The sequence below is a fragment of the Mucor mucedo genome (genome assembly GCF_025094135.1).
Source record: "Mucor mucedo strain NRRL 3635 chromosome Unknown EV154scaffold_108, whole genome shotgun sequence".
Classification (NCBI taxonomy): domain Eukaryota; kingdom Fungi; phylum Mucoromycota; class Mucoromycetes; order Mucorales; family Mucoraceae; genus Mucor; species Mucor mucedo.
The window spans coordinates 115048-139500 of NW_026252392.1; the positions used below are offsets into that span (position 1 = coordinate 115048).

Consider the following 24453-nt stretch of genomic DNA (forward strand, 5'->3'; position numbering starts at 1 on the left):
GTACGTTCCATTTCTATTTAAAATAAACTCGGGAAAGAACTTTCCCGAAAACAGCTGGATTTATTTTTTTGCTCGGTAAAAAAATTCAGTTTATTTCTGTAAAAGTGTAATTTTGCTGTAATTGGAATAATTGCTTTTGGGTTAGTAAAAAAAAAAAGGATACATGTGAAATAATCACCAAATTTGAACCTTTTTTTTTTTCTACTTTTTATTATTAAAAAAGGTAAAATGTAACATTCTATTGTTATCTTGTGGACGATTTTAGTTTCCTGCAGGTACACTTTGTATATAGTTTGTTGTGTTTCTTATAATCCTATACACTATTTTTATCCTTTTTAAACCCCTATATTGATGGCCAAATGTAACACATGGCTTTAATAGACACACAGATGATGTGGAACCAATTGGCGGCTCACCAACCATAATTTGTAGATCATACAACCTCTCAAAAAAGTTGCACTTTAGCTTTTGATATTCGCACATTTATATAAGAAATTGTATCCGTCCAAGCAAGTCTCTAGAAATAGCTCTCCTTTCTTGGTAATGATGAGTGGCAAACAATAATACGGTTTAAGCAAAAACCTTATTCATCCTTATAAAGAGTCGTCCACCTCTGGGAACCCTTCTCTCTCTTAAAACTTCTTATCAAAGAAAAGGCGATGACAACCAGATCTCTCTGGCTTTTAAGCTTAATACTTGAGAGACTTTGTTTAAACTCGTCCATCTTTTTCTTTAGTTGGAAGGAATGCACTGTCAGACCTCAATTATGTATTACAATTCCGTGTAATGACTACACATATATTGCTACAAAAGTCACAGAACATCGAATAACACAAAGAATCTTGGCGAAATTGTTTAATATGGAGAATCCGTTCATTAATAATTGGTACTATTTTAAATGATAAGAATAAAGGTGAACGCATTGGGATTTCATTAGTAAGAGCCTCCATCCACAAGCAGGTGTCCCAAACATTTTGTTAGAAAAACTAGATAATGATAATACTATGCTAATAGGTTGTATTATTACAAGGGTCACCAAGTCAGTAGTAGCAGTAAGAAGACGTAAATAAACAGATACTTTTCAGTTACCAAAAAACAGACTAGGATATTGTGGAGAACACATTATAAGAACGGTAATGAATCAATTGCGCTAGTGTACATCATAAGAGAGAACAGAATATAACGTTTCAACTCTTGGCTAAGGGCGCAATAAGACCAATAAGGAAAAAGCCAAGAAATATAAGAAGAAAGCACATACAGATTACTCTGTGGTAGTGAATCTACAAAATTCTATTCCGGGAGACTTTATGATTTATTCGTAAACGCTGGTAATGTGCTCAAATACTTTTGTATGACATATTTGGTTCACTTACCACAATAACTAAATTATTGAGATCCGATTGACAAAAAAGTCAACTTTGTACGCTTGAGTTATGCTTATGCATTACATTGCTGTTTTTCTCCATTCTCTCGGTATTTTTACAATATTTCCTTAACCAAACCGGGACTTTAAAAGTCTCCCAATGTGCCACTAAAAAAATTTAAGAGGGATTTTTTGGGTTTTCAATGGACTAATTGTTTCAAATAGATGACGGTAACTTGGATTTCTGTCCAAAAATATAGCTTATATCATATCAGTTACACGTGTTCAAGGTTAAAACTCTGGGATAATTGTTTTATTACCTTTTTTACCTTCTTGTGAAAATAAACATGTATATAAAAAAAAAAAAAAAAAAAAAAAAAAAAAAAACCGATACACCGCGCGCCATTCACATTCTGTAAACTGGGAACGTTAAACCTTATTGTTGGACACCTTAGAAACGATTAGATCAGCAAGTTGATTTCTTTCAACTTTTATTTCTGTTCAAGACCTACCATTGCTCTGCGAGGAATTGCTGATTTTATTCAGTAGATCTATAGTTTCTTCTGAACGGAATAAGCCTGGTGTCATAATCAGAGGAGACCCTGGTATAAGTAAGGTGAATGGTATCTTTGAGCTTTCCGCTTGTTGCCTTAAAGTAGCAATAGCCTCTTCTACCAATGTACAGGATGTTATACTGCCTTCTTCAGCAGCAGTCAAGTCATCAGCAACAACATCTTCTGGGCCCTTTTCATCCGAATGAGGCATAATTGTGTTTATAGTTGAAGGGTCTATTTGTATTGGCTTGTGTGGAGTCCACCAATATTGAGGGTAACGTCGTTCAATATTATTAATTAAACAGGCCACTGTGACTTGCATGACAGCTGACAGTACGACGACACCGATATAGAACCAAGAAATCTCGAGAATATTGGGTGTCACAACGGCGATTAAAGCCGTGGCGCCTGCCGGAGGATGAACTGTCTTGGTGATTTGCATCAGGGTCAAAGCGAGAGCCATAGCAGTAGCACCGCCTACCCATTGAACAGCAATTCTTTGGGATTCCGAAACCCAATCATGTTGGATGTTTAAAAAAAGTTGTGCAATAATTACTCCTACTAAAGATCCAATCAAGTGACCACAGATAACGTTGCGAGGTTGTGCTAAAGGGGATTCGATGACACCATAAATTAAAACAGCTGTTGCACCCTGCATTACGTTTACCATTTTAATACATTACGGCAACAAAGTTATTTTTCTGAATGTATACTGAACTTACGAATGAAGCAACAATCATAGGTGTATCGTGTGACTGAAATGATTCAGAATAGGTGAATATAATCTCCAACAAGGCAATCCCCAACCAGGACGCTATAAACGACCAGAGATTAGCTCTCCATTGTGGAATAATTTTGCTCTTGTGATTCGGTTTACGATACCCCAAAATATACGCAAGGGGAAATGGTAGTCGCCGGAGTCTAGTCATGAAGAAAGAAAAGAGGGTGAAACAATATTAAAAGATTTTCAGCTATTTTATATCACGATTGAGCTCATATGTGGTGTCACATTTTGACGTGCACACGGATCATTTGAGAATCAACGCCCTTTTTATCCGTGTTTGTTTTTTTTTCTTCTTATATTTAGTCTGCCTCTAATTACAACTTATCATAGATACCATCTCTAAAACAAATGTACGGTATCATGATCCAAGTTCGTTATACTATTTGTTTAACCCGAAATCCGCCCGAAAATCGTCTGTTTTTCTATTGGTGCTGGTATTCACTTTGCTGCGGTTTTTTTTTTCAAGTGCCACAATGCTGAGGTTTTAGTAATCACTTATTTTAAGCGTGATGTTCTCGGATGAATAAATTTAGTATCACGCATAACGGAATTAAAGGGTTTCTTGTTTACAGAAGGAGGGTTGGTTTTGATGAGATTGATTATGCCCATATATGATTCATTATGATTCCCGAGCTCAAGCTTTTCCAAAAACCACCACACGGATTATCCGCAGTGTTGCTGAAGGAATATCTGATTCCACTAATGGAGTATGGTAAATGCACAGGTATTGCGACCTGTCCAAAAAATTCTTTATCCTGGGCGGCTCATTTAAATATATCACTATATTGTACTGGCATTTAAATTGCTTACTCCTAAGTTTGATTTTTCATCGGTGCGGAACATCCTAAAAGAAGATCATGGCCGAGAGTGTGGTATCAGCCTTAAGGATATACACCATTCACCAGTTTATTTATCTTCTGTACATATACCTCATATACAACAACCTTTGCTATATAATGACATCTATCTTAATCCAAACTATCGGTTGAGTCTTCTGTGAAGCAAAAATCATCAAAAATGCTTTTTGCTCACCGAGTGCAATCTCCATCTTCGATTTGATTTAATATGTTTGGCTTGTAAAACCTTTACTAACATTTTTGTCTTAATGTTCCCTTGCTTCGTTGGCCTTATATAGTTATATAGTTTAAAGATATCATATCATCAACTGTTTTTCCCCTTCAAGGATGATCCTCTTCCTGCATTTAACTTAGTTTTTATTATCGTTAAAATGCATCTTAAAGTGTACGGTCTTTATAGAGCATCAAAAAAATTTTAGAGATATCACAGATTCATTTCCTCTTTTTTTAGGGGTGACATTTTTTAATTTTTGAAAGAAATATAAATAGTAATAAGCAGTTTTATGTTTCAGTGATATCCACGGTTTTTAAAGCAGAGTTGAAAATTGCATTCGCCGCATCTTATATCCTGTCAGGCAGAAACTTTTCGGTGGCAAGACACTGTTCGAGAAACTAACCCCACTAGTAGCTAACATTTACATGTTGAAGCTAAAGAACTGAAATCAAACTAAATTAAAAACTACAAATAAGTTTTCACCTCAAGATGATATTATTGAAAGCAATGAAGTTTCACTATTAATATCAGCATCATTATTTGGCTATTAGTGATTCTAAAGCACGCGTGTATATGTAATACTATTTTAGTCAGATTTGATGATGTGCGCGAATAGAAGAAAAAAGTCTATAAACAGAATTTGCTAAATAAGTAATTATTCCTGCTTTTTATATATATTGCTGAACAATTGTTAATTATAGAACTTCCTTTACAGTATCGATCATTTGTTCTGGGTTTTGTGTCCATCAGCGCAGGGCCCATTTTTTGCCTACTAGTTATCGTAAGAGAAAGATAAAAATCTTTGTCTCATTAATCTGTAGTTAGCCAGTTTTATTCGTGTTAAACAACTATGAATAAATAGAATAGAAGTAAGCAAAAAGGATAAACGATAATTATGAGGCAGTCAATAGAGTAACATTAACTTTTCCAAAACAATATTATACTATTGTTCGGTAAAATTACTTGCCGAATGTTGAACAGTTTTATGTAGAAGCAGAACGAATCCTACATAAAATTTCTGTTTTCGAAATTTAAGGAGGTTTTAGTTCCTATAGTACATTACGTTATTATGCTTCCTTATAATGTAGTGGATAATATATGAAACTTAGAAAAAGAAAAGGCACACAAATTGAACAAGAGATCTTTAAACAAACTTTGCTTTTATTTCTATTTTGCATACTAAATCTTTTTAGGTTCAAGAGAGACGTCTTGTGCTAAAATTGTCATGAATTGGTACTGCTCATCAGTTAGTATTCCGGAGGTGGTAATTAAGGGTAATCCTGGGGATATTAAAGTATACGAAATGTTTGATTTTTGAGCGTGTTCTTGTAATATTTTGATTGCATTTTCTACAGAATTATCTATACTCATTGCTGTAGACGAAGAATTAGCACTGCTGGAAACGACAGACAAGCGTCTGATAGATATATCGCCGCTACATATCCTTCCCTCTTCAGCAGCTGTTAGATTGTTAGAGACGACCTCTTCTTTGCGCCTACTATCGGTATCTGCATTGGGTATCAGGGTGGATATAGTGGCAGGATCAATCCGGATGGGTGTGTGAGGGGTCCACCAGTATTGAGGGTATCTACGCTCTACATTATTCACTAAACAGCCAACCAGAACCTGCAAAACAGAAGATAAAAATACGATGGCGATATAGAACCAGGCCATTTCAACAATATTAGGAGTGATGACAGCAATTAATGCAGTTGCACCACCGGGTGGGTGAACAGTCTTTGTGATTTGCATTACTGTCAAGGCAAGAGCCATGGCTGTAGCACCTCCTAGCCATTCTACAACCACTTTTTGTTCTTCAGAAGCCCAGACATGTTGAATATTAAGAAAAAGCTGTGCAATAATAACACCCACAATAGATCCGATGAGTTGACCACAAATGACATTTCGAGGTTGAGCTAATGGAGAATCTAAAACACCATAAATTAAAATTGCACTTGCTCCCTAAGATTTTTTTCTTTGTTTGTTACCAAAAATAAAAAAGGAGTAATTTAAATTGATCTTACGAATGATGCAATAATCATGGGTGTATGGTGCGACTGAAAAGAAGAAGCATATGTAAAAATAATCTCTAAAAGTGCAATACCAATCCACGCAGCTATGAAAGACCAAGTGTAAATTTTCCACTTGGGCAATGCTTTGGCAACATGACTTGGTTCACGATAGCCTAAAAAATGTGATATACAATAGGGCAGTCTTTGTAACCTTGTCATTGATGGAAAACTCCGATTAACAAACAAAAGAAAAAAAAGAAAACAAAAGAAAAAATATCGAGATCTGATTTTATTTTACCCACATATACGGAGTTATTATTTAACAATTGCTTTTTCCCATTGCGTCTGTTTGTAAGCATCCAGTTTATCCAACATGGATTCACAAGTTTTAACTAAACTCTTTCGCTTTTTGCGAATGCATTCATCACCCATGCTATCAATAGCATCTAATCTTATCAAGGTTCGAACCAGTTCATCTTCAGAACCTAAAAATTGTCGATTAAAGCCAGTGGTGGCAGTCAAAACCAATGTTCCTTGCTGTTGTTTAGAGAATTCCAAATGCTGGCTTCCATCATCACCCCCTTGCAGAACATGTTTCCATCTTTTGACTAGCTCGCTATCATCGTCCTGTAGCTGATGTTTTATAGATTCTAATTCTTCAAGCATCTTGGTCTTTTTGGGATCGGGTGGTACAATCTCGTTCTTTTGCTCAGCAGCCACAGAATTTACAAAATGTTGTGATTCCTCTCCTTCTTCTTCTTGACCCAAAGGTGTATTCGGCATATTTTCGAGTGTAGGTGTGGGTTCAGCTTCGGTGAAAATATGTTGAGGTAAAAAGGTCGCCTTCTTATCTTCTGTTTGTGTTGACAGAGGTGGAGGTGGAGGTGATTTTGCATGCGATTTTTTGGCCCAAATACCAGATGGCTTGGGTTCATCACTGAAATGTGTTTGCTGCTCACCGATCAATACTGGCTCTGATGCTAACCGCTGTATCAAGTCCTGCAGAGGCACCACATGTTTTTGAAGAGGAGGGAAATCAATATCATAGTCAAAGTTTTTATCATCTGCTTCTTCATTTGAATGTTTGATCTCTTCAGCCTTGTTATCTCCTGTAGGTTCGTTATGTACATATCCTTCTTTTTGCTCATCCGTCTCTTCCCTCTTTTCGTTTGCCTCTTCCTTCTTTTCGTTGGCCTCTTCCCTCTTTTCGTTGACCTCTTTCTTCTTTTCGTTAACCTCTTCCTTCTTTTCGTTGGCCTCTTCCTTCTTTTCGTTAGCCTCCTCCTTCTTCTCGTTGGTCTCATGGGCATATTTCCCTTTTTCTTCCTTATTTCTGTTTGGTTCTTCTGGATGATTGCCAATTACTTCATTTGAGTTTGATTTAGTTTCGTCTTTTCCAGCTTTTTTTGGGTGCTTGTGTTTTTTTGTTTCTTTGTGATGTTCTTTATGCTTGTGGATTCCCTTTGCTTCTTTGACATAATCTTTAGGTGTTTGCTCTTTTTGTTTTTCGGATTCATTTCTTTTGGCTTCATTCTTCACTGGGAGAAGTTCTTTTGTAGGTACTTGCTCTTTTGGTTCGTCGGATTTACCCTTGTCTTGACTAAATATCTGATAATTGGGTTCATCTATTTTTTTTACTTCTGTCTCGAAAGTTGCATACTTCTTTGGTGTCTTCAGCTCATCGCCAGGCTTCTCGAGATAAATGGGCTCCTCTGCTTTGGCATCCCCTTTTGTCAGTACTTGCTTCAGTAACTTCTCCAATTCATCTTCACATTTTGGAGGTGCACTCTCAATTGACTTATCGTTTCTAATCTCACACTTTGAAGAGGGTTGGTCCTTTGCCTTCTTTGCTTCAACCTGCTCTTGTCGTGTAAATACTTGATCTATCGGATTTTCGATTTCGAACTTTTCATCCAGTAAGCCTTCTTGTTTGTTTTGATTATGTCCGACATCAGGAATATTTTTATCCATGCCTAAAAGTACGTCATGATCCGGAGCCAAAAATGCCGAGCGAGGAGTCTCATAATTAGTCTTTTGGTTTGACAAAAGCTTCCAAACTTCCGCCATATCCTCAGCTTCCTCAAGTTCGCTCTTGGGAGTAAATTCAATATCTTCCTGAGTTTGTTGGTTAAACAGATGTCTTAGCAAGGTCTCTAATTGCAAGGTACGATATGCGTCATAACCCTCCGTATCATCTTCAACAACTGGTTCTTGGTTGGCCAAAAAAAGCTGCGTTTCGATTTGATTTTGCATGTCTTGTAGCCTCTTGATGTCAACGTACTCTTGCAAACAAGCTTGAACTCTTCTTGCCTCAAGTGCTGCAGCTATGCATTGTCTGTAATACAACTCTTCTTCTTCAGGTAACACAGCACGAACCAGAGCTTGTCTACGGTAATTATCTAAATAGATTTGAACCTCCAACGTACGACGACGTTTATACTGAGTGCGCATTCTTTTTAGTCGCATGGAGGCTTCAGCCAGTCGAGCCCTTTCAAGACTAGATTGTAAGCTTGCTTGTGGGTTAATGGCACGACGAAATTGCTGATGACGTCGTTTATGAAGAGAAGGAGCCATAGGTGATCTATTATGGTGGCATTGCATAATGTGTTTGTCACGCTCTTGTTGCTCATAATCAAGTAATGCTTGCAACTGCGAAAAGTCGTCAAGTGTTATGATCCGTTCATTGGCTAACGCCATTTTTTTTTTCGTAATAAATGAAGAGAAAGGGTTGTTAGGAAAATAAAAAGTGTTTGCATGACGTGATGGTCTGAACCCCGACACGTTGGAAGTCCGTCATAGCCTGAGCCAATAAGAAACACATTTTACGGCACCTAAAAATGCGTGCAAACAAGCTTTCAGCATTAAACTGTTTCTGAAAATATATTGTATACAATTTTTTGGATACCGGTTGAGCTCGTCTTACAATAAGACTTCATGGTTCTTAAATAGCCATACCCAAAAATTGTTTATTTTAAAAATAGATGCAATGTCTCAAGTCTCGGAGCAAGTTTCTTTAAATAGTTCTAATCATCATTACAGCGGCTCCACCCCCAAAGTTCGTTTTCCAATTTCATAAATTCGCTTTTGTCGCAGCCCAAAGTTCGCTTCTTGATTGGTCAAAGTTCGTTTTTTGTAAATCACCCAAATTCGCTTTGGTGGCACCCAAAGTTCGTTTTCACGTCAGAAGAGTTCGCTTTTAAAAATTACAGGATTATGAGATAATGTTATGAGAGATAATGTTATGAGAGATAATGTTATGAGAGATAATGTTATGAGAGATAATGTTATGAGAGATAATGTTATGAGAGATAATGTTATGAGAAAAAAAAATGTTATGAGGAAAAAAAAATGTTATGAGAAAATGTTATGAGAAAATGTTATGAGAAAATGTTATGAGAAAATGTTATGAGAAAAAAAAATGTTATGAGAAAATGTTATGAGAAAAAAAAATGTTATGAAAAAATGTTATGAGAAAAAAAAAATGTTATGAGGAAAAAAAAATGTTATGAGATAATGTTATGAGATAATATGTTGTGACTTTTTTTTTCATAACATTTTTTTTTTCTCATAACATTTTCTCATAACATTTTCTCATAACATTTTTTTTTCCTCATAACATTTTTTTTTTTCTCATAACATTTTTTCATAACATTTTTTTTTCTCATAACATTTTCTCATAACATTTTCTCATAACATTTTCTCATAACATTTTCTCATAACATTTTTTTTTCCTCATAACATTTTTTTTTCTCATAACATTATCTCTCATAACATTATCTCTCATAACATTATCTCTCATAACATTATCTCTCATAACATTATCTCTCATAACATTATCTCATAATCCTGTAATTTTTAAAAGCGAACTCTTCTGACGTGAAAACGAACTTTGGGTGCCACCAAAGCGAATTTGGGTGATTTACAAAAAACGAACTTTGACCAATCAAGAAGCGAACTTTGGGCTGCGACAAAAGCGAATTTATGAAATTGGAAAACGAACTTTGGGGGTGGAGCCGCTGTATCGGCTAGCTAGTATGAACACGGAGTGTTTATTCCCAACCTTAGATCGAGTACAAAACTCTTAAAAACTCCTTAATCCGTTCTCTTTTTGGCTTTAATCTTCCATGAGAACATACCTAATTATCGCAAACAATTGCATTGGAAATTAACAGAACCAAAAGTTCGTTTCTCATGTAAGATAAACCTTTTTTGAATCTCGTGAGCAAACTGGTTTCCATTGCAGGGAAATAATAAATAATCAATAAAGAGCTATCAAACAAAAACGACACAAAACAAACGAATTTCCATTTAATAAAAATTATTTTACTCTTACAATAATACTATTACTTAATAGTCCTCTAATCTCTCTTCGGAAGGTAATTCTTTGGTTCTGGCAATAGCAGAGCTGACTTGCTCAACCTTCTTCCAAACACGCAAAAGGTTCTTTCCAGCCAAACCAACTAAATCATCATCTGACCAACCACGACGGATTAATTCAGCAAACAAATCGGGATACTTGCTAACATCCTCAAGACCTTTAGGTGTACGTTCAATACCGTTGTAATCCGCACCGAGGCCAACACGATTACGCCCAGCAACGGAAGCAATGTACTCAACATGATCAGCAACATCCAAAAGGGTGGCTTCCTTAGCAGGATCGCATTGAATGAAAGAATTATAAAAGTTTACCATAACGACACCATCCGTTTCATTTAAACGTTTGAGTACTGTATCAGGAACATTTCTTTCAATGGCACAAATAGCATGACTTGAAGAATGGGAAAATAATACAGGTGCACGGGTTACATCAAGTACTGCATTCATGGTGGCATGAGCAACGTGTGAAATATCCACCATCATGCCAAGACGATTCATTTCAAGAATAATCTTTTTACCAAACGCAGTTAAACCTAAGCCTTTGTCAAAAGGAGGTGGGTTGGGATCACAACAAGACTCTGCCCAAGGTGTATGGCAGTTGTGTGTAAGCTACATTTAGACGGGTGTTATTGTGTATTTGATGTCAAACCTATAAATTTAAACTTACAGTCATATATCGGACACCAAGCTCAAAAAATTGACGAAGGGCAACCATAGAGCTATCAATCATTTGACCTCCTTCGATACCCATCATTGAAGCAACGCGTCCACGACGAATAGCTCTATGGAATTGTCTGGTGTTTGTAGCCAACTGAAAGGTTTCGGGATACAAATCAACCATTCTTTTGGTAACATCGATCGATTCCATTGCTTTCAAAACTTGGTTAGACTTTGTATCTTCGCAGTCATAGTAGATACTCCAAAATTGTCCGGAAAGATGACCTTCGCGGATTCTGGTAATATCAGTATGACCCCAATCTAAACTCGTAAGGTTCATGTCATTGATTTTTCCCTTGAAATCGAATGCCAAAGACCTACATAATTCAACATTAGACTGATAAGATTAATCTCGGGATTTGTTCCTTACATGGGCAAGTCATTATGGGTGTCGATAAGAGGGTGGTGACGAAGAAGGGAATGAGCGTGGTCAAGAGGTCCTTTCTTCAAATGAATCTTGTTGGTTTGTAAAGGGACCTGCTGTTCTTGTTGGATAGCTTGGGCAAACAGAGGTAAGGCCAAAGCAGCAATAGCAATTGAGGATAAATAAACCATTTAAAAAGGGAATAAACAATGAAAAAGGATAAAAAAATAAAAAAAAGATAACGCTTATAAATGCAAAGATGAATAATATATCGTGTCACAACGACAAATCTTTATTTTACTTGTATATTTTCTCAATCTCTTCCTTGTTTCCTTTAACGACGTCTCTACGCTTCATTTTTCCACTTGTTGTAACATACTCCTTCATCCAATCCACATCACGAGTGACTACAATGTCTCGGACAGTTTCTACACGGCTGCAACCAGCATCTTGAGCAGTCTTTTGTAACTCTTTTAAGAGTGTATCCTTGTCAACATCATTATCAGCTGGTTCGACAACACCAACTATGTAAGACTTGTCACTTTCGGCAACCAGACAGATGTTCTTGATATTACTGCAGTTTCTATACTTGGATTCTAAATTCTCTAAAGCAATATATTCACCATGAGCCAACTTGACCAAGTTCTTAACGCGATCGGTAATGGCGAAAGTGCCATCCTCATTTAAATGAGCAACGTCACCTGTCTTGAACCAGCCATCGTCTGTAACTGCTTCAGCAGTGATTTTAGGTTGCTTGTGGTAACCTTTCATAAGTGATGGACCACGCAACCAAAGCTCCCCGATATTGTTCTTGGCTAAATATTCGGTATCGGGTACGTCCACAAGACGGAATTCAATAGAAGGTGAAGGGGGCCCGATGACACCAGTGATCATACCAAGACTAGGAAGAGTAACAGAGCCTAAACCACAGCATTCTGTTAAGCTGAAATAGAAAAAAAATCAGAAAATATTGTGATAATATTGATAAAGAAACCCTTACCCATAACCTTGAAGCATGTAACATAATGTGGATGTGATGAACTTTTGAGTTTCAAAAGAAACAGGTGCACCACCCGATATGGTAAACCTTAATTTACCACCCGTGACCTCTCGAATAGGACCAAAAATAACAGAGTCGTACGCGTCTGTGATTGCATTGGTTTTTCCAAAAAATTTCAACATTTGCCATTTCATTTCAATAGCAGCTATAAAAAGGACGCGGTTAGGATAACATGTCGTCATTGTATGTAAATACAGGAATTAACTACCTTCGAAAGCCTTCTTTACGGTCCAATGTTGTTTGTCTAATTGTCTTTCAACGCCGTGTTTGATCTTTTCCCATACAGCAGGTACACCAGCCATGATGGTAGGTTTCAGTGCTTTGAGATCTCCATCACCTTTACCTTCACCGTCAGGTCCACAAATCGAATCATCCATTAGAGTACGCACACTACCGTAACCAATAGGAATTGCAAAGGAGATCATGATTAATTCCACCAAAAACTCCAAAACGTGTGCAAGAGGAAGGAACCCAACATAGGTGTGTGAACCATCCTTTAAAAAACCAAGGACAAGATATTGTGCAGAACCTAAGGCAGCAATAATGTTTCCATTGGTTAATTCGACACCTTTAGGTGCCCCAGTAGATCCAGACGTATACATGATGAGACCAAGATCATCTGGCTTAACGCCTACGGGCTCAATTTTTGTGGAGCCATTTTCGGTCACATCTTTAAATTCAAGCATCTCTACCTCGGGAGCCTTACCATCTTTAAACTTCTTCAACTCCTCGGGAGCCTCAAAGTCTTTACCAGCATAAAATACAAACTTAGGTTGATCCTTTTTGTCTAACTTGGTATAAGCCTTGTTCAAAGTTCCAAATAAAGATACCTAGACAGCAAAATATGTGAGCCTTCAATTTAGTGCAATAATGGAAGTTACTTACCTCGGTAAAGATAGCCTTAGCACCAGTTTCTTTGATGATGTGGTTTACGGCATCGGCAGGCATCGAATCATAGGCGGTAGTAATAACTAAACCCAAAGTAAAGCAAGCTAAAAAATAAAATAAAAATATGACATCATTTAGTGTAACCCAAATACGTTGTCATTATCGAATTCCTACCTAATGCTGTCAACATCCATTCAGGTCTATAAAGTTTAAGTTTAATACTTTTTACCATATTAGCCAAAAATTGTAAATGCATACCTTGTTTTCGCGAATAAAATAACGATATCACCTTTTTCAAGGCCGTGTTTTTGAAGAGCAGAGGCAATTTTTTTAACCTTATCGTTTGCTTCTGTGAAGTTCATCCATTCGTAATCACCAAGTTCAAAATAGGTCCATTTTTTGGGTTTTTGGTCGGGAGAAGCTGGCTTTTTCTCTTTTGTATGAATCTTTTTTGTTTAAAGAGAAAAGTTTGAGAAATCTAAACACCAGCTAAAAGATGTGATTGAACTTACCTTTATAAGTGGACGTTGACCAAAGACAGGTTTGAGTTGGTTCTTTTTTACGGTTTCTTCCCAAATTTTACCAACTGTACATTCATTTTTACTTAATTTGGGAAATAGAGGCGAAGAGACGAGTCCGTCTTTTGCGTGATAACTACGGAAGACATGGTTCTCTTCATCTACTGTGACGGTAGGGTAGGGTTCTTGAGTGAGAAAAAGGTTTTTGAAATATTCCATTTTTTTGTTGTTGTGTTTTGTTAAAAAAGAAAAGAATAAAGAAAAAAATTATGTCATGTTGAACGCTTTTATGCACTGCGGACGGACTTTTTTTTATGCACTGATAAAAATGGAATGGTCCCAGAATAACCGCGGTAAATAAAAGATAACAACATGTGTGTCAAGAGCAGGACACTTATCTTAGTAATCGGTGAATTACAGGATCATGCTTATCAATGGTAATTTGTTATATGTTCACTTAAAGGATTTATTATTTAGCCTAAATTTTGGAACGCTTGCGTTGTGTAAGAGAAATTAAACGGACATGTTATTATATTATAGAGTAAGTGGTAGTAGAAGGAAAGGAGAAGCTTGTGTGATTATGATGTACATATGTTTATGGATAAGCCTAGACGCCGAGCCATTTTTTGCCAAAACCAAACACGATATTTCGGACGTTGACTGAGTCGTTCTCAGGAGACACTGCCTCTTCTTCTTCAGTATGTTGGTCATCAGTAAAATAAGTGAAAGGATGATGGTCCGATACAAACGGGGTATTGTCTGCAAGAGATGGTAAGTGAAGTTCATCACTATTGGAATATCTCCTTTGTTGGTGTTCATATGCTGATGTCGTATGTTCGTATACATCTAGTGCTTCTGATGTAATCGAGTCGATATCAGAGCTAGAAAAATAAATAAAAAGTTAGTCCCCCGCATTTAACGTTTGGTACGACCCAATTTTTTTGTCTGCCTGATATTTACTTTTCTACTGTTGTTCCGTGGTTATTTTTAATGGTATGCATAGTATTAGTATCATCATTTTCTTCGGATGGATGAATCATGCTGTTTTTGATAAAGCTTAGCTTTTCTGTCAAATCACCTACTCGGTTGTTTAATAATGACTGCGCGGCATCAAGAGATTCTTGAGGTTTGATAGTATGTGCTGAAGAGGATTGAATAATGCGTTCTTCGTACTCATCATCCCCATTTTGTTCGAAATTTATCATAGGCATTGATCTTGCAGCATAAAATTCGCGTGGCGGAGCTTGCATCTCCTGAACCACTGGTCCTTGAACATGATCATAATATAGTTCCTCGCCATATTGGTCCATCACCTGCTCAAAATTCAAAAAAAATAATAATTAATAAATAAGAAAAAATCATACAATGAAATCACTTTCAGGGATCATACCTGACTACTGTGTCTGTTATAGGCCAAATTTGCAATTTGGTCATCTCCCAAGAATTCAGCGTCTTGTTGATGATGGTCAATTTCATAACCTATAATATCGCCTTCTTCCATATCTGTTTCCATCACGACGGGTCTTTCACGTTTGCTTTTCTTTGACTTTTTTGACTTTTTTTTCTTTAGACTGGATGTACCGAATGGATTTCGTGTAACGAACTGAGGCAAGTCATTTTGGCCCAAGACAGACTCAAATTCCCAGTCTCTTGGATTCTCCAAGTAGTTCTGTAGTGCTTCCCCTCGGTAGAGAGTATGGTCGTTGTAATAAGCTGGTTCAACTAGAGGATCTTCGTCCTCCAGTCGAATATTTCCCCTATTGGAAAGACAACAACAAAACTGTGAAGCCGAAGGTAAATAATTTCTCCATGTTAAGTCGAACGCATGAAGTTCATCGTCCAAGAAGGATTGTCTATGTTGTTGTTGTGGTTGCTGGTGTGAGGCGGGTTCTTTTTTACTTCTGAAACAAGGTATAACCATATTGTAAGGGGATAAAGGTTGAAATGGAAAAGAAAAGAGAAAAAAGAAGTATGGGAATACCTTGTAGTAATAAAGATTTAATTATCACATGGTACAGACATTTTTCTTTAAATTGATTTTATTTGCTGCACACGGTGTGACTATAAAAAGCGGTGCTCAACAACTGTTAAAATCATATGAGATACTTATGTGTTCTTGAATGTAATTGAGTATGAAAAAGGTAAGGTGGGCAAGGAAAAACATAGGAAAGAAATGCTGACAAAATGGAAAAGAGTTCATGTTGTTTTTGTACTTTTAACTTTTTTCGACAACGGATGTCTAGAGGATGTCTTACAACTTTGATGTCCTGACGCACTTTAAAATACAACAATCAGGAATGTCGCACAATTCAGGACATCTCAAAACACAAGGCTGCGTTCTTTTACGTGGCTTTTGACCATTCACACATTGGATCTATAAATGACAGAAGATTTTCTTAAATTGCATGGTAATTATAAACAAATAATTAGCGAAATTAACACAAGGCTACCGATGATACTAAGTTGCAAACCACAAATATTAAGTTTAGCTCAACATGTGAGCATTAATCCTGTAGTTGTCTTATTATATATAGTTATAGAGTACATTACAAGTTAAGATCATCGGGTAATACTTTCATAGTACTTTGCTTTAGGTTTACATTGTTGTGCAGACAATAAACTCGTTTCCTTGTGTTAATTGAAAAAAAAAAAATGGTCGGACATTCATCCTAATTGATTCTCTTGTCACCCATTGTTATTCCTTCATTCTTTTCCATGAAAGGATATGTATTTGTCTTATAGGTGAAGGATAGGCCGAAATAGACAGCACGCTATTCTTTATTATACAAGGAATTTTGATTCTTGTCGAACCAGATGTGCAGCGGACCTCTTTGCGTCAAAGAATATATCATCAATTTGAAGCACATCGTCCTTTGTAATCGATTCATGACCATTCATTTCTGAAATAATACTTGCTGGTGTTAATATCTGAATTGCATATCTAGAAATAATACATGTGATTAAATACTATTCCCCCCGTTTTTGACTATTTTAGTTCAATACCTTAATGAAGTATTTACGCCAGTCTCTGCAATAGACTCTACGGCCTCGTCATCAATCTTAATATTTTCTATGCGAGCTCTTAATTGCAGGATAACTTTGATTTCATCCAAGGTGTAAGGTAATGTACGGATGATTAAAAGACGATCGAGCAAATCAACTGGGATTCCGTGAGGTGAAACAATGTCATCCGTTCCACGAACATTACACATACCACGATTGGTTGCGAATATGACAATAGGTGAAAATGGCGATTCTAATGCTCTATTCAAGTATGTAAAACAGTCTATATCCAGCATATGAACTTCGTCAATGAAAAGAACACCGGGTACAAGCTCGGCTACTCCTTGCTCGATATATCTATTCACAACCTTGTTGATTTCCTGTCTCAATTTATCTGTTATCTCGGTTTTTTTAGGCTTGACTAATTTACCCATCATTGACACGATATCCTGTCCTCCCTAACCTCGATTTGTTTCAGTAAACAGTTTAAAATAAAAATAACTATATGTCTGTACCTCTGGTCTAGCATTGGCTACGTCCAAATCATGAAGAGTTACGTCTTGGATAATCTCCTTCTTTTTATGTATATCACCTTTTGGTAACGGGACATATTCCTCTGCCTCCAAATCGAATTCGGTAGCATATGCGTCTGAACGTCCTACTCTCTAACATAAAAGCTGAATACATATGAAATTTCGCTATACAAAATGTTTAACCCACCTTACATGCACCCGTACTAGCTTCAATGTATATAACATCGCCTACCGTCACTCTTTCCTTCTGAACAGATTCGTAAATGCTAGGATCTAACTTCACCTGTTTTGTGCCCTTTAATGTCTTGAGCCCGATAATGACATGAGAAATTGTTTTGCCATAACCACCTAAAGGATTTTCTGTTTCTTCTGGCGTGATCTCGGTGACTTCACCTTCATATACTTCCTTCGTCTCCTTTATGCGCAATCCAATAGCACGTCTAAAGTTTTCCATCAAAACTTCAGTCTTTTTGATTTCTGTCGAATACACTTCAGATCCCACAATAGGTCTAAAAGGAACTTTGGGTCCGAGTTCTTGTGAGATGCCAAGTGCAATGGCAGTTTTTCCTGTTCCTGGTGCGCCAGCAAATAAGATAGCACGGCCTGCCATTTTTTTTGACTTGATCATTTCGACAACGATCCCACTTGCCTTATTGCTGTTTAGTCCCTGTAATGCTTTTTTTTCGTCTCGTTTTTTGTGCCAAATTACCTCTCTCGCGTTTTCCTGTCCAACAAAACCTCCTTTAATAGCAAGCGCGGTTCCGTCTGGTAAAAGTCCAAGTCCTCTGATGTGTGAATGAGCAGATACTCTCTTTTCTGGTGGTGTTGAAGTAAAATGTTCAACTCTCATATTTTCATCTAGTGTAGTCATTGTTATAGCTGATTTTCTTTTATGAAGAAAGAAGGAAAATGACGAGTAGCCTCAAAAAATGATATAAATCCAGGAGAAGACTGTCATTTTTAAATTGAGTTGCCGATTCGCACCGGAGAAATTAACGCAGCCAAATTGGCCTACTTGCAAACCTTGGAATAGATAAACTTTCTGGATGAAAGGTGTTGGTATAAGTGAGACTTATTTATCTAAATCGACTCCCTACTTATTTGTATTACTCACCTCACGTGTGAAAAAAGGTAATGGCACTTGATCCTCTGATTCTGGGACGAAAATCCGTTGCATCAGTTGTTGTGTGTATCATCCAATCCTTTATTTATTGTGGATTTGATTGTATAGATTTTCGACACTGAGATTTGGTGCAGAACAACGACTCTTTTAATTCTCTTTAATCACAAAAACTATGAACTATGTGTAGTATTTGATTTATCTTTATCGACCAGATCAAACTCTCTAATTTTGCACTTTTCATTTGTGCAATAATTCGATCCATGCTTATTTTTGTATTGCCCTTCATAAAAGTCAGAATACAAGTGTCGTGTCTGGGTAAGATTCACTTATAAATAATTACGCAGATCGTTTAAATAAATAAAGTATGAAATTAAAACAACCTTTGATGTTGCATATCAGCATACGCTTGTATACTGTTATACCACTTCTCTTACTACCAATACATACTTCTATATTAAAGATTGCATGATTGGCCTAAATATGATATACGAATGACAGTTAGATACATAATGCTATGCCACTGAGTTACGATATCACTGATGGAGAAAAGAATCTTCTCAGATTAAATCAAGAATTATAAGACAGAGAAACTTAATATTAATAGATCTCTCAATGGATTATCTATAACTTAAACATATTCAAACGGTCTTTATGGATGTTTTTTATATCACAGACCATAATTGTAGTAAAAATAGACTTTAAGAGAGAATAGTTCTACAGAAAAAATTAGATAAAGAACAAAAGAATACAATTATAAGTCTTGTCGATTTATTTGTATAAAAATTGATTAAGAGCTAACTAGACGGGCAGGTTTGCCCTGATATTTATAGAAGATTGAATATATTGTGGCTTTTTTATTTGACAGCTCAGATCCATCGTAGTTTTATATGATGGACCATTCGCTTGGTTTATTGAAGATCGTAAGATAGCTGCCCTTGATTTATTATTGTTCCTTAAATTCTCAGATCTCTCATTGGTCGGAGCCAAGAGTTGTGTTATAATGAAGAAATTTCCATGAAGCCGGATTACTTAGCACAGTCATCAAGGTTTTAAATTAGAGAACTTTTAACTTCTGGGCAACCTTTAGACAAAAATCCGTATATCTCGGGAAGGATACGGAATTGAGACGTCGGACATGCACCAAAATGACCGTCGCATTCGCGAGCAAAGTTTAAGAACTCAAAACGGTAATACAATGTGCAAAAATGTTGATTCGTGATTTGCTTTCATCTATTTTGCAAGAGGAAGAAAATACAATGGTTCATTTAAGCATCAATGCAAACTCTCGCGTGAAGAGTTTTGACATACTTTATAATGAAAATCAGGCGCATCCTTTGGTCTAGTTTTTAAAAACATTCAACATGTAAAAAACATACTTTGTCTAACAAAAACTAATTTTTTTTATTATATTTTTTATTTTTTGATTATGCGCTTAAGATAATTTTTTGGGCCTGCTTTTAGACAAAAATAGACATATCTCGGCAAGGAATAGGAATTAGACCGTCGGGAATGCACCAAAATGACCGTCGCACTCGCGCGCAAAGTTTGAAAGGAGTAAAATTGCAATGTAAATTGCAAAAATGTTGACTCGCGATTGGTTTTCATTTATTTTTCAAGAAGAAGAAAATAGAATGGTTAATTTGAGGGATAATGCAAACTCTCGCGGGAAGACGCTTTTATTAAAATTGATTTTAAAAGAAAAAGCTTTAGAATATATAGATTCATGCTTTTGTGCCATCAAAAATGGTAAATTCTAGAATAGAACTTAGCCTTTCTCCCCAACATCGTTTATTTTTACAACGAAACATCATTTTACTGTTAACCACAATCATCCAAGATAAAATCATTAAATTCAAGACTTTAATTCTGTTCTATTATAGTAAAAAAGATGCGCTCAATGTGATTTCATGTTCTCATGCTTAAAAAAGCTGCCCATAATTTACCCAATATTGACAATGAACTCTTTCCTGCTCCTTTTTTTTTTTTTTGCCTAACAAGCTGTTTTGAATTGAATTTTTTGTATAGTAAACTGTCATCCCCGTACGTTCTTTCAAGCCAAAAAATTGCTCAGAATTATTGAAAATATCATATCAAATCATTAAATTTTAATTTTAAGATTTTTTTGAAAACACCTAAAATTGGCCAAACCACAAAGGGTATACCTCGAGGAAAATCACAAATTTAACAAATCAACCTTTTGAATACCCTTCCTGTAGATTAAATGCAAAGTGTTTCTATATAACTGTATCCCAAATTTAATGCTCTTTACACTGGTTTTGTTTTTAGAGCATTTTTGTTATTAGAAAAATTATATTCCACGCATAATTAAAAAAACAAGTTTTTGTTAGACAAAGTATGAATTTTACAAATTGAATCCTTTCCAAAGTAAGCTTAAAAGATGCGCATAATTTTTCTACGCATTTTGGGTATAGGGTTGTCTAAGTAAAAGTTTAATATCCAGGGACCTTGTAGCAAAAGTAGGCTTAAAGAGGATAGTTTTGCAGAAAAAAAGGTAGAAATCATGGAAAGCTCTTTTTTTTTTTCTCGTTTTAATTCATTTCGAACAACCATAAACAACCCATTTTTTGTACAGGGTCCAAATGTGCCAACCTTGGAAAAACTTGTGGAATTAAAGAAAGGAAACGATTTCAAGGCCTTCTAAAGCATAACAATTGCCCAGAATTACTCAATAAAATTAAGCTCAGGAGAATAAGGAGAAAGGCAAACACATTTGTATCCTCATTGGCTGAAATTATCGTTTTTTCCATGAATTGGAGAATTATCCGTGATTATGTAAGACCGTTTAAACTAGGAATACTTGTCCATTTCATCCTTAGTTTTTTTTTTTTCTTTATGGATAAAGTTGGTATAATGACCTGCGTTTGTTCTTCCAAGTGTTTTTGCTTTTACAGCAGTTGCCTTTCATTTCTGGGCTCCCATGACTTTTAGTCTTTTTAGCGTAAAGGGAACACGAATTTCCAAATTAATAATTTTGTGTTGAAATTGCTCCTAGAATTGTATGCCTGATTGCTCGTGCAGAAGGACTTGTAACTATGGCAAGAGTACCTCGAGTTGATCCTGTTGTAGGCGACCTTATATTAATGTCGAATGCGCTCTCATCAATAAAAATACAATTATCAGTGTAGCTCATTTTTTTTTTTTTTTGACCATGTTTCTACCCATTCACGTCTCTCTTTGTTCGTTGCACTATGGCGGAAAACTTGTTGACAAAATCAACAAGTGCTACTGCCAAATAGTTGTTTGATAAATAGCTGGCATCAACGCTTTCCATACAACTCTGTTAAAAAAACGTATAAATTGACGAGTTTGCTTTTCAACCAGGCTTTTTCGTAAAACGTACAACTTTATTGTTAGTTATTAAGCAGCTTCTGTCGTCAACCGTACAAGAGTTGTAAATTTCTGTTCGTTAAACAGCCATATTTTTTGTTTGTTCCCTGCATATTTACCCCAAAACAACTAATTATTATTAAATTGTTACGGATTTTATGGTGCGTCCTCTTTTTTATTTCTTATACATATAATTGCATTCAATAGAAGTACATTGTTAAATGTGAATTTTTAATTATACATTCAATTGATTTCCGGTCAAATACGTCCCTTCTACTGCTGATTATTGCGGAGGCAGAGATATCATGTACCGACTAAAAATACGTGCGACATCATTTTTTCGAACTACACTTACAAACCTAACTAAATATCAATGCTTACCTTAAAAAACGATAAAACTGACCTGTTGATGGCAATAAATATGTTGAATAGTAGTCATTTGTTTCATAACAAGATCGAAAATAATTTAATGCTGATATAGAGTACTTTGAATGAATGCTTTGATTAAAAAGAAGTTTAGATACGTGACTAAACAGTATAAAATAAAATAAAGCTTACTTGAACTGAGTCAAATCAATTATCCCTACGGGCCTGAAGGATACAGGTAAATACTAAGAGTTATTTAAATACAACGCAAGTGCCATGAAGGGGGAGGGGCGATAAATTTGAGTAAAAACGCATCTAGTTAAGAGTAACGAGTAAGTAAGGTTGCAATATTTTGTTTTTTTGATGAGCGTAGAATGAAGCCAAACTTACATACATGTTCGCAATATACTTTCATATTCTACAAAAAAGGAAAAGCAGCTCCATCCCTTGAATGAATAAAACTAGTTACTGTATAATTTAGAAACGTTCATTAGCAAATTGTGAAAGCAGCAACACTAAAAATTTATTAAGCTAGATGAAAAAACAAAAGCATTACGCTTTGCACTAACGTCTAAAGTACTAAAGAGGGAAGTTGGGGTAATGAAGAAAACAAAAGACATTTCAATAAATATTTGAGTTTAGAAAGCCTTATTTACTCTGTAGCTATATTTAGCCTATGTCCCCCATCAGTAGCAACCAGCGTTCTAATTATTTTGCATAAAAATCAGAAACCAAAGTGAACTCTTACAAATTCCAAGCTTTTCTCCCTTTAGCGCTTCAACATCATTGGGGTTGTCAGAACAGACCTTCTTTGCACCAAACCAAGAAGCTCTGAGCTACATTCACAGCAAAAAGCACTTGCATGAAATACTTACAGACATCTGTTTAGTTTCAGTTGATTGTTTGCGTACAAAATTATTAGCAGCAAACAACTCTAACACAATTTCAGTTGGTAACTGTTATTCATTTTGCATACAAATTTGTTTGCAGCAAAAATTTAAAAGAAAAAAGCAAAACAAAACCAGTTGGTGACAATTCAAGCAAACTTTGGTGGCAAAAACCACAACAAATTTGAGTCAAACAAAAAATCAGCTATAGGGTAGGGGCTTTATCTTCATTATTATTCGTCATGAAAAGAATGTATCTGCCTAAAAAAAATATAAGTAATAGTAAACCCCATAAAACAATATTCTGTATGTATTGAATATGCTTTTTTTAAAAAAAGCTACATTGTGCAGAAAATTAGTGAAATAAAAAACACGCAGGGAAGTAAGTAGTAGACAAAATAAATTTTGTCTGCCTGAGGCTATTCAAATTTTAAAAGTCATGTCAAGCCACCCGACTGGGCAAACTGCATTCCCTCGCTCGATACGCGACTCTCAAAAGAGTAAAAAAATCTGGGGACCGGGAAAAGGCTGGATTGCAATGAAAAGAAGGGCAGTAAGGAATAAAAAAAAATCTGAGGGGGGGGGGGCAGAAAAAGGCTGGGTTGCAATTACAAGAAGGGCAGTAAAGAGTAAAAGATCTGAGTACAATCTTCAAGCGTGAAAAGGCTGGGTTGCGTAACTCATTTCCCCTAAATAAGCAAGGTTTTACTCGTTGAACAAATCTCTTGAGTTTGTTATCAATTTTATAACCACTTACTTTTTTTTATATGCGTATACTAATGCGTTATTAGTATATAATGTTTTTTATTAGATCACCAATAGCTTTTTTAGCATGTGCTCAGACACTCTTTTCATGTCTAGCTGTATGAAGGTAAAGTGACCATTTCTCCCTTTAAAATAAGTTCATCATTTACATCAGAACGTCCATCACAGACCCGAAATACTAAAAAGAAAAAATCAGGCACAATGATAGACACAGGTACAGTGTCGTGATTGAGGCTATATACTTAATATATGACTCGATCTACACTTCTTAAATCTTCAATTTGATAATCCTAAATATATCTTTTATCGATACTTTACATTAAATACCGATCATTTACTTTATGTATAGGCTAGATCTCATATCATCCTTCATACAAGTATAAGGCATACTCATTTAAAAAATAACATTAATATGAAAATATGTGAAGGTTACATTAGCCACAATGAGGTGCCACAGCTACCTTTATTAAGAACTACAATTTCCCCTGAACAGTGTGCTACAAGATATACACAGTTTAAGGATGAATGTTATTGTTATTGACATCTCATTATGGTCTTTCTTTACGGGATCATTACATCGATTTCCACATACGGCCACTTTAAAATTTCTGTGTCATTTAGGATCGGGTACCTTTTGGCTATCCCAAAGAGTTGGATTTTTTCAAGAGGCCCTGTTACACGCACTGTAAATATACCAAATATAAAATTCGTATATGCTAC

General features: G+C 35.8%; 6 protein-coding genes across 6 annotated transcripts; all 6 read right to left on the bottom strand.

Moving 5' to 3' along the window:
• Positions 1 to 1423: 1423 nt before the first annotated feature.
• EV154DRAFT_18276 (HPP family-domain-containing protein) lies at positions 1424 to 2954 on the bottom strand. Its single transcript, XM_051594251.1, has 3 exons — positions 1876 to 2954; positions 1693 to 1813; positions 1424 to 1531 (listed from the first exon to the last, which is right to left on the bottom strand). Exons 1-2 carry the CDS (start codon positions 2585 to 2587, stop codon positions 1800 to 1802), a joined length of 726 nt encoding a protein of 241 aa, XP_051453817.1. The 5' UTR covers positions 2588 to 2954; the 3' UTR covers positions 1424 to 1531; positions 1693 to 1799.
• A 1997-nt stretch (positions 2955 to 4951) lies between these two features.
• EV154DRAFT_485157 (HPP family-domain-containing protein) lies at positions 4952 to 5814 on the bottom strand (the record flags this gene model as incomplete). Its single annotated transcript, XM_051598734.1, has 2 exons — positions 4952 to 5734; positions 5797 to 5814. 2 exons carry the CDS (start codon positions 5812 to 5814, stop codon positions 4952 to 4954), a joined length of 801 nt encoding a protein of 266 aa, XP_051453818.1.
• Positions 5815 to 6059: 245 nt separating this feature from the next.
• EV154DRAFT_470508 (uncharacterized protein) lies at positions 6060 to 8587 on the bottom strand. Its single transcript, XM_051597853.1, has 3 exons — positions 8062 to 8587; positions 7768 to 8013; positions 6060 to 6927 (listed from the first exon to the last, which is right to left on the bottom strand). Exons 1-3 carry the CDS (start codon positions 8479 to 8481, stop codon positions 6100 to 6102), a joined length of 1494 nt encoding a protein of 497 aa, XP_051453819.1. The 5' UTR covers positions 8482 to 8587; the 3' UTR covers positions 6060 to 6099.
• A 1476-nt stretch (positions 8588 to 10063) lies between these two features.
• EV154DRAFT_470509 (membrane dipeptidase-domain-containing protein) lies at positions 10064 to 13948 on the bottom strand. The gene is made up of 10 exons (XM_051597854.1): positions 13703 to 13948; positions 13449 to 13636; positions 13365 to 13390; positions 13188 to 13294; positions 12511 to 13132; positions 12243 to 12447; positions 11593 to 12185; positions 11249 to 11375; positions 10829 to 11195; positions 10064 to 10770 (listed from the first exon to the last, which is right to left on the bottom strand). Exons 1-10 carry the CDS (start codon positions 13925 to 13927, stop codon positions 10132 to 10134), a joined length of 3099 nt encoding a protein of 1032 aa, XP_051453820.1. The 5' UTR covers positions 13928 to 13948; the 3' UTR covers positions 10064 to 10131.
• Positions 13949 to 14159: 211 nt separating this feature from the next.
• EV154DRAFT_521402 (uncharacterized protein) lies at positions 14160 to 15717 on the bottom strand. The gene is made up of 3 exons (XM_051602903.1): positions 15099 to 15717; positions 14669 to 15021; positions 14160 to 14589 (listed from the first exon to the last, which is right to left on the bottom strand). The coding sequence occupies exons 1-3, from the start codon at positions 15627 to 15629 to the stop codon at positions 14316 to 14318; spliced, it is 1158 nt and encodes a 385-aa protein (XP_051453821.1). The 5' UTR covers positions 15630 to 15717; the 3' UTR covers positions 14160 to 14315.
• Positions 15718 to 16191: 474 nt separating this feature from the next.
• EV154DRAFT_545344 (RuvB-like 1) lies at positions 16192 to 18137 on the bottom strand. Its single transcript, XM_051604648.1, has 5 exons — positions 17954 to 18137; positions 17432 to 17893; positions 17227 to 17376; positions 16712 to 17169; positions 16192 to 16649 (listed from the first exon to the last, which is right to left on the bottom strand). Exons 1-5 carry the CDS (start codon positions 18113 to 18115, stop codon positions 16490 to 16492), a joined length of 1392 nt encoding a protein of 463 aa, XP_051453822.1. The 5' UTR covers positions 18116 to 18137; the 3' UTR covers positions 16192 to 16489.
• Positions 18138 to 24453: the final 6316 nt, after the last annotated feature.